Genomic DNA, 20,216 nt, shown 5'->3' on the forward strand with positions numbered 1-20,216 from the left:
GTTTGGTTCCTGGAAGGTAAACATTCAGCCACATACAAGATTGCTCAGACCTATGGCTTTTGTTTTATGACTTTCCCCATGCCAACCAGAATTATGACTCGAATAAGCACAATTTGTACAATTCAGCAAAAGAAGACTTTAATTCCTTTAAAATGCTATTAGCCTCTTAGTGCTTTCCTGCCTAGTAGTAATAATAATAAATATATTTATGGAGTACATTTCGTACAGTACATTTAATGCAGCTCTATAAGCTTTACAAAAAAAAATCACAATACCAATTACCTTAAAATAAACGTAAAATAATTGCTAACAAGACACTACTAAAGTAATTATAAAATACTGTAATTTAAGAAAGAAAAGTATAATGAGTAACTATCCATCCATCCATCCTCTTCCGCTTATCTGAGATCGGGTTGCGGGGGCAGCAGCTTGAGCAGAGATACCCAGACTTCTCTCGCCCCGGCCACTTCTAGCTCTTCCGGGAGAATCCCAAGGCATTCCCAGGCCAGCTGAGAGACATAGTCCCTCCAGTGTGTCTTCCCCGGGGCCTCCTCCCAGTTGGACGTGCCCAGAACACCTCACCAGGGAGGTGTCCAGGAGGCATCCTGATCAGATGCCCCAGCCACCTCATCTGATTCCTCTCGATGCGGAGGAGCAGCAGCTCTACTCTGAGTCCCTCCCGGATGACTGAGCTTCTCACCCTATCTTTAAGGGAGAGCCCAGACACCCTGCAGAGGAAACTCATTTCAGCCGCTTGTATTCGCGATCTCGTTCTTTCGGTCACTACCCATAGCTCATGACTATAGGTGAGGGTAGGAACGTAGATCAACTGGTAAATTGAGAGCTTTGCCTTGTCTTTGCCTTCTTAGTTAATGAGTAACTAAGAAGTTGCAAATATATTACCTATTTATCCCACAAGTGATGATGTGATAGAGTACTTAATTTATTTGTCACATCAGATACTCCGTGTTTGACGGCGCTTTATGCATCAGAGATTGTTACGCTACCCTTTTACTGAATGGCCCATCCGATTACTGAACCCACCTAATCCAGTCTATCTCAGTGCCATTAAGCACAAAGCAGGAACCAACTGTAAAAGGGCGCACACACACAGCACTTGTTCACAGAGAGCCATATTTGAGATGTAGGAGGAAAACCTTCATAGATAAACACTGAAGATGCAAACACCATGCAACCAGTGCCTGGGACTGAATTATACAATAGAACTCTGAAACGGTGAGGAAGCAGCACTAATCACAATGCCATCTTTTCACTAACAAGTGTTTTTCAGATACCTAGTTACCTTTTCACAGATTTGCACTCAATGTTTCTTTTTCCCTCCTCTTGATTTATCTTTTTGTTAGGAGATACTAGCTAACTGCAGATCCTTCCAGAGCCAGATATCTTTAACGTGAAGTGCTAAGAAATGCTTCCATTTTCTACAGGTGACCTGCATACAACTATGTCATTTGTAAAAATAACCGACTGATCACCGTCTATTTAGGTGTGCCATGACAGAGGTAGTAAATGCTTAAGCCATCAGGTAGAGTTATAGAACTATGTTATTGAGATTGCCATTTTCTTTGTTTTTAGAGGAAAATATCAAATATGTTACAATTTTTGATATTGTAACACCATATATGTGTATGAAATTCAATAGATGATGAATACTTTTGATTAAAAGGTATTGTATTATATACATATATGCAGCTGCTGAGATGGCAAGAAAATCTTGGACACTTTCTACTTATAGGGACTTTGGCTATATGGTGGAGACAAAAATAATCAGAAATGCATTTTCCAACACAAGGAAATTAAAGCCACCAGACTAACACTTTCCACCTTAATACAAAGAGTACAAAGCTTTCTAAAATCCTTGCTTTCTACTAATGAGCCAAATGTAGCATTGAATTACAAATGGTGAAACAAGGTGATGTGGTTGGTGAAGCGGCCAAGGGACATGCAGGAGTGTTGCCTGACAGTCATATCCAGTAAAGCAGCCATGTTCACGACATCCACACCACACTCAGGAGGTGCTGTGAATATTCTTATGTAGGTAGAGTATTGATAAATAATGCAACATCAACAACATATCAAAGAAAAACAGAGACTAAAATAACTCAAATCTTCAAATCGTACAGCTTTTGCTTTAAACCTCACACACTGTAGGTAAGTTTAACTGAAGCCTGTATCATGCTTTCTCATTACAGTTTACCACTATCAGTTCAAGATTCAGTTCATCAATCAAATTGAACAAACTGAGCCAACTCTGACCATTTCACTAATGGGCACAAAGGAGGACATTGAAAACTTGCCGATTGAATTGTGAGTATCAGACAAACCGTGATCTCTGTGACTAAAAAGCAAATATCAATTTAATTAGCGCACGATCCTTGGCTGTAATGAGCAGCTAAATCTGTGGCAGTATGGTATTACGAGATTGAAGAGCACTGGCTTTAAAGCTACCAAAATATAGTAAAATACTAAATATTTTAAACATAACTACTAAATAAACACCCATAGGATTTATGATGGCTGCGTTGAATGAAATCAGATCTTGCATTTTATTTACATTGACTATATGTAATTCTGTAATATACTGTATATGTTGTATAAATATTTGGACATCTCAGTGCATTAGCTAATGCCATTGATCAAAATGTTAAAAAAGCCAAAGCAGGATGGAATGACGATGTTGATGTTGTTCCTTTAACTGCTGCTTGACATCTTCAAGGATCCATGCCAATCAATTAGATTTTTAATTAACTTTTCTTGCTGGCATGTAGTCTAGCTGCATCTACCTCACAGACTCTAGTGATACAGGTTAATTTCCCATCTTGACCACTGGTAGTGTGATGTTTGCACAGTATTTCTTTGCCTACATGACTTTTCTCTGGATATTCTGCCATCAATCCATAACCTTAACATGGGCAGGTAATTGACAGTACTAAATTAGCCAGTGTAAGTGTTGCTTTGTGCCCTGCCCTTCAAGCTGTCAGAGTACACTTCTGGCTACCCCATGGCCTTGTAATCCATAATAGTGGTTTAGAAGATGAATGAAAAAAAAACAAAACCAACTGGATGGTATTACTCAATGCCAGGAGGTTATGATTTTGTAATAGAAATGGTGTGCCAAATTTATTTGGATTCATTTATGTTTGAGTGTTCAGTCATTTATGTCCCCATCTTTCCTAACCAGTTTTCATATCTATTCAGTAATTCTGCCTTCTCTTTGAACTTGAAACCACAGTTTGTACAATGAACTGGTTTGAGTCCTACATACCCAGCTTAACCTGCAAATGTCTTAGGCACAGTTTAATGTTTATAGTTTAGAATGTCTCTACAGTTGTGCCTAAAGGATCAGTGCCGAGAGTATATTTTCCTTCACATTCACTGTGTTGTATCCTCTCTTAAATCCTTGTCACCTCTACATAATATCTTTTGTTCTTTTTAGTCTTTCAGTCTTCAGGTTTTGATTTAGATATTCATCTGGTTTTTGACCATCTCCTTTTGAGTGAAAGATCAAATTAAACTTGACCACTCCACTCCTACTCTAATTAATTTACCTTCTATGTTTCATTCAAAATTGCTCTAGACACCAATACCTTTTGGAACTTCGTGTATAATCTCAAACGTTAATTTGTAAATCAGGATGACTCACAACCCACTTTGGTGAATATAATGCTCATTGGTACGTTTTTTTCTCAATATTCATCATTTCAATTTTTGCAACTTACACTTCTTCAGGCTCTTTCTATCCATGGCTACTGCCACAGCCCAATGAGGGTTCAGTCAGGAATGGCCAGAATGCTGTTTGCTGGCTAACATTTTCTATGGGTGGAAATTTCTACAGACCCACAATACGTAATAATTCTAATACTTAATGAGATTCAGGTTTACACTTTTTTCAATTATTCCCTTTTATTTCACTGTTTTAGAATTCAAATATTGGAAGCCTTGACAGTAGAACTGAAAAAACTTAAACAATGTACTGTTGTGTGTTAAGTACTGTAACTGCATTTTGCTGTAGAAGGGCCCTTATGTTTGAAATATTATTGTCAACCAGTAATTAAGATTGGCTGAATGCACGCTAAGGAGAAGCGGTCGGATCATCTGCTGGCTTTCTGCTCTTGGCGAGCTGCATGTTCTGCTTGTCGTTGTTTTAAGAGTTGGGAGCACATGAAGCGTGTCTGCCAACAGCAGTGCAACAACTGCCAGATTAGATGTCCGTGGACTTGTTTTAAATGATGTCTCACTGCCTTGACTCGCGTGATGTTGTAAAAACAATACTTGTCCTTTATTTCCGGCCCCAGGCATGGTTACATCTCTTTCTCGCAGGACGTATAACACTGCTCGTGCTGTGAAGGGGGTGCAGCTGAACGCACGCTAAGGAGATGCCATCGGGTCATCTGCTGCTGCTGTTGCACTGCCCATCGATCATTGTAAAGCTGTGGTCCTCTTTTTGCCCTATTGGTGTCTCTGCCCCTCACGTTGTGAGTGAGGATTCAGGGGAGGTTTGAGCTGAACTCACGCTAAGGAGATGCCATCGGGTCATCTGCTGTCGCACTGCCCATCAATCATTGTAAAGCCGCGGCCCTTTTTTTGCCCTATTGGTGTCTCTGCCCCTCGTGTTGTGAGTGGGGATTGGGGGAGGTTTGAGCTGAACACACGCTAAGGAGAAGCGTCGGATCATCTGCTGGCTTGTTGCTACTGGTGAGCTGCCTGTTCTGCTTTTCCGCTGTCCAATCATTTCAAAGCCTGAACAGCAGCTGTCCTTTTGCCACTTCGTGTCTCTGCCGGTCACGTTGGTGGGGGTAGTGGGGGGTCAGGGAGGCTGAACGCACGCAAGGAAAGCGGTCGGATCATCTGCTGGCTTTCTACTGCCGGCGAGCTGCGTGTTTTGCTTGTTGTTTTAAGAGCTGGGAGCAAGTTAACGTGTCTCTCGCGGGACGTCAAATTGTCTTCGGAGAAGATCACATCCGTCTCCCTAGTCTCCCTCCTCAAGATTTTTTTTATAATAGAAAGATATACATACTGTATTTGCTTCCAGAAAATGAGTGGCAATCACAGAGATGTGAGCTTTATGTGATTTCCTTTTTGCGAACCTATGGTTTGTAGCAGTGTGTAAACTTGAATAATAAAGAGACCATCAGTCAGGCAATAAAGACAGGAGATCTCTTGGCTGTGATGCTTCACTCTGCAAAATGGATGACATTCTTCACTAAAGGAAGCAGCAGCATGCTTTGTTGTAAGAATACCTTCAGCTTGGCACAGTGAGACAGTACCCTTAAGTCCTTTGTTTTCCTGCAAGTTGAAAGCATCTACACATTTATTGCTCTTTCCACATCAGCAGCACACAGCTACATTACAGCAGGATCTCCACTAGTGCTGTGAAGTAATTTCAGACATTTAATGTAATGATTGATTAGTTGATCTCTCTTATATTCTCTTTGTTATTTTATTCATATGGCCACCCTAACTCCAAACTACAGACTACTGAATTTTGGTTCTTTATAAAGCATTTTGTTATACTGGAATATCTCTCATTGTATTAATTAATGCATATTTTTTTAACAGGGTGGAAGAAATATCGGGTAACAAGACCTACACATTTCTGATCACACTAGACACTGATATTGGGGAACTGATGGTTCTTAAATTTAAATGGGAAGGAACAGCTGTATGGGACAACATCTGGTACAAAGTCCAGACCATCATGCCATGGATAACAGAGCAGAAAGGACCCAGGCTCACTGTGGGGAAAATCCAAGTAAAGGCTGGAGAGACACAGCAAAAGTAGGTTACCTCTTTTTGTAGATTTCAAAAAATCATAAACTTAAAACCTTTTGAAAATAACATGCATTTGTGGCTGTGAAATAAGGAATCAATGAAATTACTCTCTACTTCATTTACCTAAAAGCTACTACCTTAGTGTGAATATAGGGAATTAATTATAGTAGTTTTTATACACTCCTCATTTCATGTTTTCTATAGAAAATTATTCTTACCATTATTTTGATTCAGTTTTATTGCAATAGTTAAACATATATTAACAAATTGATTGATTGCTTTTCACTATTCACAATTTCCATATCAGTTTAAAGTGTAGTACAAAAACTTGCTGCATTTTAATAAACATTGCATGTCATAACTTAAAGCTAAACAAATGTATGCATTTCAGTTAGTGGTTCCCCCTGTTGTATTGTGTTTGGATTCAAGAGTATGCAGTAATCATTTTAAAACTGAACTGAACAGAAGGCAAATCTCAATGTGTTATTTTCAGGAAGGTTTAATATAACTTGTTTCCTAATCTTTAAGTGTATACTTACCTATATATTATTGTATTTGTTTTAATGTATTAAGTATATACATTTTACATAGGTTTATTATTCACCTTTTCTAAAGCTACACAGTCATAGCTGCCCATTAAATAATTGATGAACTATGGCCAGCTGACAACGGTGGAAATTAAAATTGTAAAAGAGAAAGAAAAAGTCAAGTCACCGTCCTGGAGACCTCGGCCAACTTACCACCTACCCAGTACTGGATTTTCTATGGTGGAGTCCGTGCTGATCGTCCAATCTGATTAGAGAATCTTTCCATCTTATTATTCTAATGCTCCTTTACGTGAGATGACTCTTCCATATGCAGTAGAGAAGCCGGGCAGTACAGCAGTCCCACCAAATGCCACATCAAATACCGAGACAAGAAACAGAATAGAGAAGTAGGGTTAATGATGGTTTAAATATATAAATTTGACACTAATAACGACTAACAAACAGAGATGCAGTATGCACAGAAAATCGGCAGCTCTAGTCAGGGTGGGCTAGAGCAAAGTTGTAAGTCTTCAGCCTGATTTAAAAGATGAGACTGATGGGACACCTCTTATAGTTGCAGGCAGATCACTCCACAGCTTCAGGGCCCAGTAACTAAAAGTTTGCCCTCCTACTGTTATTTTATTAATCCTTGGAATCTTAAGCAGGTCAGCATCTTGAGATTTCAATGTGCGTTCTGGCTTGTATGTAATGAAAACCTCAGATAAGTAAGTGGGCCTTGGCCATTTAAGGCTTTACAAGTTAAAAGGAGGATTTTGAATTCAGCCCTAAGCTTAACTGGGAGCCAGTGTAAGGACCCGAGAACTGGAGTTATGTGTTCATATTTTCTGATTCGTGCAGCCAGCGAATAACACATTGCAGTAGTCAGTCCTACTAGAAATAAATGCATGAATTAATTTCTGTGTACCTTGCATATTTAGGAGACGTCATAATCTTCAGACATAAACATATATACATACATAATAAAAAGATATTTCCAATGAAAATGTAAATCTTATTTGCTTTCACCTTTTCTTGCCACCTTTTCCCCATCATGCATCCATCCATTTTCTAACCAATTTTTTTTTCCCCTATACGTTATTGTAAGGTGACAATGTTAATCCCAGCTAGCTTCTGGTTTAAATCTACTGCATGACTTATTAGCAAACACTTTAAAATGTGCAAGAAAACTGTAACAACAAGAACACAGAGGCAGCATGTAAGCCACAGACAGTGACAGGGCCAGGAATTAAACACAATCTTGTTTTAGTCCAAAGATGTCGCACACATCAGTCCTGTCCAAGGCCCCCTAAATGTGCTTTGTCTTGTGTCTCTTCCAGAATGACCTTCTGTGCCCAGAGTGAAGATGGCATGCACATCCCACCCTCTCAGGAGAAAACGTTTGTGAGGTGTGAAAAACGTCGTGCTGGGAAGAGAAAGAAGAAACTTCAGCAACCTTAACTCAGCCCAGCTACTCACAAGACCATTTTCAGGGGTCCAGATATTGACGTGAATACTAAAACATGCGCCCTCATGTGCAACACACCTCGGGATTTGATTGAAGCAAAGAGTTAAACGTTCTCCCTTTAATTTAGCTGTATAAATACAGTATGATTATTTTGCCAATTGAAGTCATTTAATTAAGACTTATATGTTTGATCAAAGATCTTTTTTTAATATCCAGTCGGTTATACGGAGAAATGTCAGGGTCAAATATTCATTGTCACATAAGAGAGGTCCTTAGTGGGAAGGGACACTTGGCACTTGTTTGAAGCACACATTTAGTCACACAACCAGAATGTTTTTTTCCGGACATACCAAGCATGAACTTATTTTGCTGGCTGTCTAATTCTGAATACATTTTAACATACTGAACAAATATACAATTACCAAGTATTTTAGATGCTGTACTACAGAGCTCTGAGTTTCTGGAAAGCAGGAACACACCTGGCAAAAGATAAATGTGTATAAAAATAAAAAAACATAGAAAAACATTTTAAAGTTAAAAAAAAAACTGAAAATATGAATGCAGAGAACATGTCAGGACACCAGAAAATAAAAGTTTTTTCCCCTTTTGTGATTTAATTCAGGGTCTTAATTTATTACATTTAGTCATTTGGCTGATGCCTTTATCCAAGACGACTTGCAACATTTATGATACAATTGGTAACATTTCTTTTGGCTTTCCAATTGGAGCCCAGGCAGGTCAAGTGCCGTCATATGCCTTAAAAATCAACTATTTTGATGTTTCATTGCAGAATTCAGGCCATTTCTACACAAACCACTACGGTCCTACCACAGTCAAGCTGGAACTGTTAGTTGACTGGCCTGAGCTGAGACCAGTGAACTAACTACAGAAATGTTCACTTTTAAATGACGATGCCTTTCAGTATTGTGGGTTTTTTTTAATACAAGTAGGAGATAAACTAAAGAAATGTTTGAGTGATTAGATTTGAATTAAAGTGTATTGTCAGTACACATCCTTTTGATGTCAGATGTACTGAGTTGGTAAACGTGAAACAACAATGCCGTTTCAAAACCGGTGCCAGCCCATCACGAAGCACTTTGAGATACAAACACAAGCGACCAATCTGTCATAATGTACCATTTTATAGAGACTTCCATCCCAAGGTACATCAAATGAGTGTCATTTTCAAATTGTTTTCATGTCAAGCGTAGGGTCAGGGTCACACAAACTCGGAGGAGACAAACGAAAAGGGCAGCCCTGCAGCTGAAGCAGTGCTCACTATAGGAAAATGAAAGGCCAGCTCAACAAAAAAGACTGAAAACCTAAAGACTACTAAATGTTTGAGGATCAAAACACGGAAGATTGATTCAGTTTGCCTTTTTCTTTAAGGCTCCTTTGTAGTAGTTATTCATCTATGGCATTACTTCATTCTTCCATGTGCAGTGCTACAAAATAATATCCGCAAATACTATAAAAGTGCACCCTCACTCGTTTGAATGTGGCGTCTGTTTAAAGATGAATATATACCAGTGGTGTCTCCTATAAACTGCACAACCACAAAGGGATTTCATGGTAAAGATTAAATGCAAAGGCCACACTGGACAGGGCAGTTCAAAGTTACTTAAACACGTGTGTGTGACTTCATGCATGTCAAATTGTTGCTAGAGGGAAACTAATTTTGCAGAAATATTCAAGCCAAGAGAGCACGCTGAATTCTAATCACGACCAAATTGTTTGTATTTTTTTCTTTTTTTAGATGACTGCTTTCCTTTGGATTTGAATGAACAAAGAGCTGAGCATTTCACATGTGACTCCGACCTCGTGTGACACACCATATCTGATAGCGACCAGTCCAAGTCAGGTAACATTGAATGTCAGTCAGTAAGTCATTGTCCAACCCGCTATATCCTAACACAGGGTCACAGGGGTCTGCTGGAGCCAATCCCAGCCAACACAGGGCAAAAGCAGGAACAAATCCCGGGCAGGGCGCCACACACAAGGGACAATTTAGGATCGGCAGTGCACCTAACCTGCATGTCTTTGGACTGTGGGAGGAAACCCATGCAGACACGGGGAGAACACGCAAACTCCACACAGGGAGGACCCGGGAAGCGAACCCTGGTCTCCTAACTGCGAGTGCCGACCTCACTTGAATTTGAAGATGATGTACTGTTTATGACCATCTGCTCCTTTACTGGGGCACAAGTGTTTGGACCACCAACAGCAATCTCCAAACTTAAACATTATTTATATTTTTGGAGTTAAAGAAAACACATTTTTATCTGAAAGGCAGCAATTTTACCTCTAAATCTTAATACATACAGACAAGCACAGACAGTACATCGAGACAAACTCAATTTCTGTTCAGTAAAATGAACCCAAAGCTCACAATCCTCTGCTGTTTTTATTGTCAGCACCAAAAATACAGAAGGTGGGCATGCAGGGTGGACCCGTTCTAACTGTAGTCCTAGAGATCTCCATCCCCACCGTCCACAACTAGAGAACGTACAGAAGACATCAAGGTGACCTAAAGGGATGTTGGGCTGCCGTGTCTAACGAGCCAATCAATGTCAGACAAACCTCTTTGGTTCCAAGTCAAATGTGGTTAATGCATAAAGGGGACCCGTCATGCTGTTCTTGTCTTTTAACAGCTTTCACAGGAGAGTTGTGGAAAACAATTGCAGTGTAAAACAATGCCTCTTTTTTAATTAATAAAAAGCAGCAGAGAAGAAGAGCTGGCCACTGATATCGATGGTCTAGCACTGAGCTGACAGAACACAAGTCCCAAGAATCAACTCTGTGGTTACGGCTGGTACATTTCTTGAGAGCATGGCTTCAAGTGCAGGGACATTTTAATCAGTTCAGAGTTGGTACAGGCAGAAGATGATACGAGCGTGAAACCATATATAAGCTGGATGAGAAGAAGAAGCGCTCATCTGTTGTCTTCATCTTCCTTTTCCATACGTTGACGCTCATAAATACAACAGATGAAATGAAATTACGTAAGATGTGTGGCCACCTCATACAAGAGAGGCTGTGCAGACCGCACCTTAGGGGTCATGCGTGTGTGTTGAGCTTGCAGGTGCTCATTACTTCATTAGGACGTCTCCATGAAGACCTCCACTTCAGTCTGATTTGTCGGAAGAGGGAAGCGATCTGAGATCTCCGTCAGGGAATCTGCGGGATTTGCTGGCTCACAAATTATTATTATGGATTAGAAATCAAGACCACTAAGGCACCTCCACCGCACTTGTCAGGACTGAAGAACGAAAGTCTGAACAACCCAGGCCAATAAAAGCTTAGCTCCTTAAGATATTAATTATTAGCTTCACTGGGGGGTATTAACAGTACCAACTGCAGGTTTGGAATCAACTGTTATTTAAATAAAATAATTAAACTCCTATGTTTAACATTTCAGATATTTTGACAACAAGTTAGTTGATGATATTTTGATCACTTATTTCAAGAAATCTTAAAATTTATTGCAGGGGTCTTTGTCAACCGATAAATGTCGCCAGGGTGAAATCTATTGGAGAAGTTCAATAACTAAATATTAACTAGCTGCGTGTGGTCTGTGGGACGTCCTAGCAGTTTTACTATATCGGTGAACGTGGAGAGGCGTCAGTGGACTCTTAAAAATGACCCAGAGTAGAGGACATGGACCCACCTATGCTTGCTGCCCCACTGGCGATGCCATATCGCTGGTATATGAGTCCGTTAATCTTTGTATCGAGGAAATACCTCCAGATAGACGAGGTTTTTAGTGAAAACTTCAAGCTTTGTCGTCCATGGCCGTGCCAGTTTGACATTGAGTCTCTTTGTCAGTGTCATCAGCACGACGTCGTTGCTTTCATAGTGAGAAGTGAGGTGCGTGCGAGCGCGAAAAAAATGTCAAAGTGCATGCATGCGCCATCTAGTGGCTGTGTTGAGCATGAGCAGAGCAGATTACTCCATACACGCACAGGTCTTTCATTTATATATCTCTTAATTATTATACAGCGTGAGCCAAAACGAAGTACCACACTTCTCAAGGTCATTGCGCGAGGTAGAGGAGGCAGCCGAGAGGGTTGTGGTGGGGGTCCTTTGATAGGCAATCCCTTGTAGTTTTCAGTTGGCAACACCCCTTGGTCCGGTGCACACCGTCCTTTCACTGTCGAAGCGTTCTTCAAAAACAACGAATCCGTCATCACAATGCAACGCGCCTTCCAAACGTACTTCAGGTGACGTCTCGAATCGGACAACAATTCTTCAGTGGGTGGTTACATTTAGACAGACGGGTACAACATTGAACAGAAAATCTCCAGGCCGTCATCGGACAGTATGAACGCCTGAAAACATTCAAGCTGTAACGGCATCAATTTTGCAGTCTCCTAGACGTTCAGCGTGCTTCTGCCTTAGGCATTCCCAGCACGTCTTTGAGGAGGACTCTACATGAGGACCTTCATTTCCATCCATGCAAAATGATGGTAGTGCAGGAACTCACTGAGAGAGCCGTAGAGCGTTGTGCGCACACATTCAGCAAACCGTTCATCGAGATGCCATCGTCATGTGCAGCGCCGAGGCACATGTCTATTTGAATGGCTGCATAAATAAGCAAAACTTTTGCTATTAGGGTGAAACCAACCCTCGTGAACTTCATCAGAGACCCCTGCACAGCGAGCGTGTCACAGAATTTGGTATTGTAGGGCCGGACTTTTTTTGAGGACCGGGGAGCATCGGTGACCGTCACTTCAGATCATTACATTGAAATGCTAGAGAACTGGAAGAAGCGGATTTGTGGTGGATGCCTGGTGTCAACAGGATGGAGCAACAGCTCATACGGCGCGGAGATCCACGACAGTTTTGCGGGAGATGTTTCCAGGGAAGCTGATCTCCCTGTGTGGCCTTCACGTTCGCCTGATCTCGCTCCGTGCGATTTCTCTCAAGTCGAAGGTCTACACACACTGACCTTGAAGTCCTCAGTGACGCTGTTCACCACGAAATGGCCAAACGAGTCATGCAAGCGTTGAGAAATCGTCTCGCTAATGATGGCCACCACCTTGAAGACATTTTTAAAACACATCTATTTTGCAGACCCTTTCTTGTGTCGTAATGCCATTTATTTAATCTGGTAGCGTTTTTGTAGAATAAACGTTTGAGACGTGGGACTTCTTTTTGGCTACACACCAGAATGACTAATACAAGAAATCCTAACTTGACGGTCACAGTCAGGTGCCATACAGGCGTATTGTTGTCGGTATAAAGAGAGACAGAATGGCCGACGTTATTCACAAAGCCACTCCGGGGGGTCCATCGCGTGTCCCATACCTGCTCCTGTCGATAGGGTGGGCCTCACTTGAAGTGATGTTTCCAGCCCACCACACCAGTGTAGAAGATCACGTTATGTTTGACTTTGTGCCTTCCTACTGCTACGCAAGCTGAACAGGAAAGGCGCCCACCTCGCCTGTACCCTCTCAACGGACTCTGGACCCTGGGGGGTTACCGTACCCCTGGCGTAAGTAAAATACTTTCACTCCTGGAATGATGAGGGTATAACTGTTGTAGCCAAGCCAAGGCGACAGCATCAGAGACGACTACCTTGATTTCTAAAAGGGTGTCCCCGCCGCTCCGACCCCATAGTTGGGTTTCCAATAAAACACTGAAGACTCTTTTTATGGTCATTTTTTCTTTTCATATTTATTTTCTCATATTGCTCAGATGTCAAACACACACAAGTCGTGTCCTCCTTACCCAACGCTGTTCAGTGGAATCGCAGATCTTTCCTGTTCTTGATGCTAAAGGGCTGCCCCTTCACTGCCTGTAAATGTCTTTTGACTTCAAGTGTCCAGACCTCATACTTGCACACGGCGGCCATTACTGCCACGTCTTCCAGCAGCTGTTAAGATCAAACTTTCTACTAGTGGCTGACATCATCCAGACATACAAAGTTAACAGTTAACAACAAAAACAAAACTAGTTTGTAAAAACGAGCCGAGAAAGAAAAGTGCAGCTGCTGTTCTCACGAGACCTCGGCAGATCTCAACACACACACACGTGGCTACGAGTGCGTCTGAGCGCTCCAATATGGCGGACACATCGCCGTCAATAGTAACTGCAGCCTCCTGGAGCTCTGAGCTCCAAGTGCAAGTCCACTTCTTCCTGGTGGTTTGAAGGGGCTTATTAAAGGATGGGCCGGCCACAGAGATTCTTGGGGTTTGAGTTCTTCCACCAGTGGAATACTAGATGGCACCGGTCCAAGCTTTCTTTACAATTTATTACAAAAGTGGGCGCATTGTCTCTCTTGATTTTTCCAAAACTCCCAAACAACAAAAGTACTTTTCTCAATTAAGAGACACTAAAATGCAAATGCGCCTCTTTAAATTAAGTGGTACACTTTGGAGGCCTCGCCTTGCTCTAAAGTGCTAGAGGAAGTCCAGCGACAAGCTACAAAAGCCAAGTCCATGTCTGCAGGGTGTGTGAGTTACAAGGGAAAGTCTGAAGAAACCGAATCTTCTCAGTCCTGGCAACCCAGGATTAAGTGGAGTTGTCTTGTCCATCCATCAGTTACCAAACCTGCTTCAACCAGCGGGAGCCCGAGCACGAAAGAGTGCGGCGACACCTGAAACTTCTATTAGAATAGCCAGATGTACAAAGATGGAAGCTTTCTAAAAGGAAAAGTATTTCTTCATCCAAAGGAATACACAGAGAGTCCGTGGAGCAGGTTGCGTATCGTTGAGGACTGTGACGACACATCTGTTGGAATGCATCTTATTACTACAAATGTTTGCAATGCAACAACTAGAAAGACACATGCAATGCATATACCTGTTATATAGCATTTGGTATGGGATTTGTAAATGTGTTAATATTTGTGATGCACCATCTGTTGGAATGTCAGAGACATAGCAGCCGGCCTGACACACGCGTATCCTTTTACTAAGTAAATCCAAAAGAGAGCCGTGGCCCGAGGAAGGCGACTCTTGATTTCAAATCTGAATGGAGCAGAAGACTTCACCTGGAAATGTGTGCACGAGATTTGCTTGGACTTTCTTGCTAGAAGAGCATGAAGGCAGCAAACATGGCACATCACCCCATATAATAATTTACAAGCTGCTCACTTAATACCCCAAGACAAGACCTTCATTCAGGCTACAAAAATGTTCTGCGGTCCAAGAAAGCGGGTGACATCGTTTTTTTCTCGCCACTCTGGTTCTTCTGATTGCAAAACCTCCTTTTTTTTTGGAAGCCAATAAGAATTGACATTTTTAACACAAGTAGCCAGTGGCAGCCACAATTCAGGCCTTGTCCTTGTGGTAGTGTAAGATGCCTGTGTGTGGATTGCGAGGTTCACTTTTTGAGTCTCTAAACTGCAGATGCTTTAAGCAGAAGCCCATTCGGTACATCCTAAAGTAGGACATCCACTTCTATAATGGACACACACGTCAGGGCAGGACTGGGCTTTTCCCATTGCAGAAGGATTGTACAACATCCATCTTTGTTACAAATAAACAATAAATTTAGTGCACATCCACACGACACGCCTAATATGCGGTTAAATGTCTCTTATGAAGTTTCACCTCAATCAGATTCCTCTGGTAGCCAACAACCACCTTCTGGGGTGGATATTTGACCAGTCGTCTTGGCAGAGTTCAGCCAAGCTTGTTGGTTTCCTGGCACACCGGACGTAATCACAGACCACGTGTGCTCAGCAGGGACGAGGTCAGGCTTTGGGTTAAATTCCAATCCAAATGCTTAAACGGTTAGCCTGTCACAAGTCCCAAACCGAGATGTAACCTCTCGTCCAACTGTTGCCCGTGACCACTGGTGTTCCAGCAGCTTCTAGATCAACCATTTTCTTGGTGGTTCTTGGGATTGCATCGGACCATCCAGACTAATTTCCTCTAAGCAGGGCAAGGCAGTGGTGACAGTTTGGGTCATCTTCTAAACCTTGGTAAAGTGACTACAGCTGTTTAAATGGACTCCTCTTAGAACCTGAAGAGGTTTAGAAAGAGGTCCAAGGGACATTTGTGAGCTCCCTGGACTTTCACAATCTAACGTGTGTGTTGGTCAGCCTGAGTGAAGTCAGACGAGCAACATGGGGAAGCCACCAGCTGGAGTCCGTCGTGATCACAAACAGACCGAGTTATGAGGCACCAAGTTTAAACACACTTTGGAACTTTTAGCACCACCTCATTAATCATCTAAGGACACGCATGGATCTTTTTCACTCCATGTGTAGAATTTTGAACCTGTAAATTAAAACTTGGAATACTACATTTATTTTTTTTTGTAATAAAGATGTATGTTGTACAATCACTGCCACAAGAACAGAACATCATATGTAGAACTCATGGAAAACCCAATACTGCCCTGATGGACGAAAGGATGGAGCTCCTTCACCACCAACTGCACTCTAGCTCTCTTCATTCTGCTTGGGATTAATTACCCAGCAGCACTTCCATTTCCAATGGCTTTCTCCCAGTCTTTAACAAAGTGGGCGCCAACTGTGTTGCCCCAGCCATCTGACTAGAACCCCCCCCAACTACAATACACATTTGGTCCTCAATGCTGGAAAGGTTCTAATCCAACCCAAGAGTGTAGGACAGGAACTGGGTGGAGGCCATTTACACTTCTCTCATTTCTACCCAGGATACCCCACTACTACTCTTTAGGCTGTGAACGTCTGTGTGCCATTCTGGTCTACCACCCCCATATCGAGATACTGTAAGTAGCTACTGTTAACAGTGCCAAGCCCAGGTGCGGGGGAGCTTGAGAAGACCCAAGCAGCATTATGTGCCAACTCTGGACAGGACAGTCCACCATGCAATAGTTACACAAATCAGCGGATGTCACGGGTTGTGAGCCAACATCTCAAAAAGGACCCCGATCTCCGAAACTAAGAAATGGCCTACGCAGAGCACTGAATACGAGTGGAACTGGAGGGAAAGACACACAGACAGGCGCACACACGCAGACACACACACACACGTGTGCACACAGACACACACACAGACTGACGCACACACACACGTGTGCACACAGACACACACACAGACTGACGCACATATGCAGATACACACGTGCACACAGAGACACACACACACAAAGACGCTCTACTGGCCTGCTGGACCCTAACTGGCTGGAATGCAAAACAGGGAGCCAGTAAGTTTCATCAAGTCTATTTTATTAATGCATTTCAAGTAATTCAAAAACTTACATATCTTTTTGCACAATACTTTTTGTAACTTTTAGTAAAAATTTTCCAAAGTGAACCAAAAAAAAAAAAAAAAAAAGTACTGTATAAAACACAGCGGACATTAAAATCAGACAGTAGTAGAATTTTCCTTTTCAAGGTCTTTTTGCTTACATTCCCAACCAAACTTTAAAGCAGACGGGACAGTTCAGTGCACGTTTAACAAGCGTTTGTTCTCAGCAAGTTCAGATTTGATTTTGTCTTCCTTTCCTTTCCTTGTCCAGGAGGTTTGTGAACGGCTACAATAAAAGCCCAGGGAAGTTCACATTCGCTGGGATCCAAGCACAGTTCAACACTACAGTCGAAGCAGAAACCAAAATGGCTCGCTCCACGCTCAGTGACTCAAAGTGTGACACCGCAAAATCACTCACAACCCAACAATATGACACACAGAGGTACACGAGAGACTTCGGAATTAACACGAGGCTTCCAGATTAGGTTTCTTTAGGAAATTTTAAAAAGTGAAGTTAATCTGGAGCAGCAACTGTAGACCAACTGCAGTCTTCACTAATTTTTCACACGTCGCCCAGGTCCATTTATGCATTGGCAGGATGAAAAAGGTTTAAGCGAATCGCTTTAATGTGAGGAGATTACATTTACGATTGACAAATGGCAAGTTTCAGCTTTTGCGTGTATTCCCCGTTCCTCTCCTTTCCAGGACTTAAAGATTTGGTCTCAGCAAGTGCTGACCCAGCAAGACTTGCCAAACAATATTCAGGAAGGGAAAATGAACTCCTCTACCTCTGAAGAAATACTGGGCCAAGCCGATGGGCCTTTCTTCATCCAGTTCTACTATAAAAGGATGAGCGAGTGGAAAAGTACAGTTGTGTGTGATAAAGGAGGAGGGCACGGCAGCTCAGTTGGGGAAACCAATAACTCAATTTCATGTATCAAGAGAGGAAAAACAAAACAGGACGGCTACAAAAAATGCAGGGCTGCGACACAAATGAGTGGTAGTGATGAAGAAAAGCAGAAAGACGCACAAGCAAGAAGAAATAAGGCTGAGCGAGAAGAAGAGGTACGACTGCCACTGCCCCGGGCCGCAGCTCTGTCTAAACTCTCGGTCACCATTTAGAGGTCACGTCACAATTAATCCTTTAAAAATGAAGTTTTTTCCATAGGCTTACTTAAAAAGACATAAAAGTGGTTTAACCATCCGTTAAAGAGAAGAACAGCCGCCTGACCTGTGTAGATGATCTTCACAAAAAAAAAACCCACCCCCAAGTCACAGGAGCCCCGCACCACGCGTGGTTTCTTGAGCGGCAGCCCCTACAGTCTTAAATGCTATTCCTTCACAACAAAATGATGAATGTTAAAAAGCTGCAAACATAAAAATTAGTTAATAAATAACACTCTGTTAGAACTCTGTGCCTGCAGCTGCATTTCTTAAGATCGTCACATGCAGGGCATTACATTCTCCCCCCCCCCCAAACCAAAGGAACTTGGAGCAACACCTCCTAATGCCACTGCTGTCCCAACACAAGGGATCACTTCTCGACTCGCACAGACTCGGCAAGTCGGCATCACTTGTCCTCTTTGCCTGCCATCTTTCCCAATTCCCAACACAATCTGTTTAGTGGTTGTTTGTCCATTGAATAAATTCAGCACACAGCAAAAACTACTATAAAATTAAAAAGTAAATCAAAAGGACAGAAAGGCTCTACAAAGAGGGGTGGGTAACAAAAACCTGCAGGTGTGACTCATCAAATCGTAACATAAATGGAAGAACAGCATCATCATCGTCATCATCATTCAGCCCAAATCCAAACCCACCCAGCTACCCCACCCCAAGTGTCTGAGTATCCTACACAATGTACACCCGGTAGCTGCTTATCTTCAAAGAGTAAGACGTGAGGAACAGAAACAAAGTCAACGGATACACAAATGAGAAATCAACAGGGCGAAAATGTCTAAGAGAATCACAGGCACTGAAGTAAGCGTTACGATTACTCAATCCAACCAAAATCCACCTGTTGTATCCTGAGAGTGTCAATTAAAACAGTAAATTTTCATCAAAACAGCAGATTTTTTTTTTTTTTTTGTTGTCGTTGTATAATGAAAAAATTCTATATTGCGATTTGTGTTCTGTACAATTGCACGCAGAAGGATGGGTATACATTAGAAATACAGGCCTGCGTATCACAAAGAGATTCATTACATTGGCAAGTCAGTCTTTTCAAACTTGAGGTCATCTCACTTCCTACGCCTTTATTGGCAGCAAAAATGGAACCTGCAGCCATGTTGGTTAAAAGAAAGGGAAACCGAGTGAAACGCCGATCACTGAAGATCGATCAGTTGCAGATATTGTGCCATTTGTTTATTAAAAATAAGGAAGTGTGTTTCATCTTGGGGGGGGGGGGGCACGATTTAAGACCACAGAACCAAAAAAAAAATTTAAATTAAATGGGTGTGGGGGGGGAGAAAAGGAGGAGCCATTTGTACTTTCCCATGTGTCCTTCAGCTACTTCAGAGTCAAAGCCAAAAATAAAAAAAAATATATATTAAAGAAAAAATAGAACACTGTTGGTGACCTCTGCTTTCCTGTAATCTCGGCTTTGATTTTTCTTTATTAGCCACATGTTGTTGGATTATGGACGATGACTGTTACAGGTTTTCTTTGGAGTGAAGTATTCCCACTGTAGGCACTAGGAAGAACCAAGGCAAAAAGCTCCAGTTAGCGTCTCATCTGCCCCATCTGATAATTCTCTCTGGTCTGCCGCTGGCGCTGTGGTGCAGGATTGGCATGTTGAGGTCTTCTCCTCTTCAGAGTTCCTAAGTCATTTAAAAAAAAAAAAAATAAGTAAGTGTCCTTGAAACACATCTCACAAAAAAAACCATAGTTGCCCATTCTCAGTAACTCCTCCAATTAAAGGGGATCGTACAGAATGTCAGGTTTGAATACAGTAGTGTGTCGCAAACAAGTGTATTATGTTTACATGGTAATACGGTCGGGCTAGATCCTGGTCTCCTATGCTTTGTCCGATCACACTCGATTCACCAAGAGGGCCGTCCTCTCTCTGATGTTCATGCTCAGTTCACCAAAGGGGACCTCACCAATCGCTAACAATGGAGGGCTGCAAAGGCACTAGTATAGAAAAAGTGGGTCGTAACACCAGAATGGCTGAGAAACACTGGTGTAAGACACATACCAGAATGACAAGAGCTAAACACTGACGATCACACACTGGGTATCCCGTCATTG

General features: G+C 42.0%; 2 protein-coding genes across 2 annotated transcripts in view; one reads left to right on the plus strand and one right to left on the minus strand.

The window, feature by feature from the left end:
* The window catches only part of lipca (lipase, hepatic a), a 53,085-nt gene extending 33,663 nt beyond the window's left edge, over window positions 1-19,422 (plus strand). Inside the window, exons 8-10 of the mRNA XM_028823877.2 lie at window positions 2,211-2,325; window positions 5,578-5,796; window positions 7,655-19,422. Of these exons, the coding sequence (XP_028679710.1) occupies window positions 2,211-2,325; window positions 5,578-5,796; window positions 7,655-7,775 (455 nt within the window). The 3' untranslated portion in view covers window positions 7,776-19,422. The remainder of the gene's footprint in view (window positions 1-2,210; window positions 2,326-5,577; window positions 5,797-7,654) is intronic.
* The window catches only part of adam10a (ADAM metallopeptidase domain 10a), a 126,534-nt gene continuing 125,697 nt past the window's right edge, over window positions 19,380-20,216 (minus strand). Inside the window, exon 16 of the mRNA XM_028823876.2 lies at window positions 19,380-19,786. Coding sequence (XP_028679709.1) covers window positions 19,689-19,786 — 98 coding nt within the window. The 3' untranslated portion in view covers window positions 19,380-19,688. The remainder of the gene's footprint in view (window positions 19,787-20,216) is intronic.

This window comes from Erpetoichthys calabaricus, chromosome 17, assembly GCF_900747795.2.
Source record: "Erpetoichthys calabaricus chromosome 17, fErpCal1.3, whole genome shotgun sequence".
NCBI classification, from domain to species: Eukaryota; Metazoa; Chordata; class Cladistia; order Polypteriformes; family Polypteridae; genus Erpetoichthys; species Erpetoichthys calabaricus.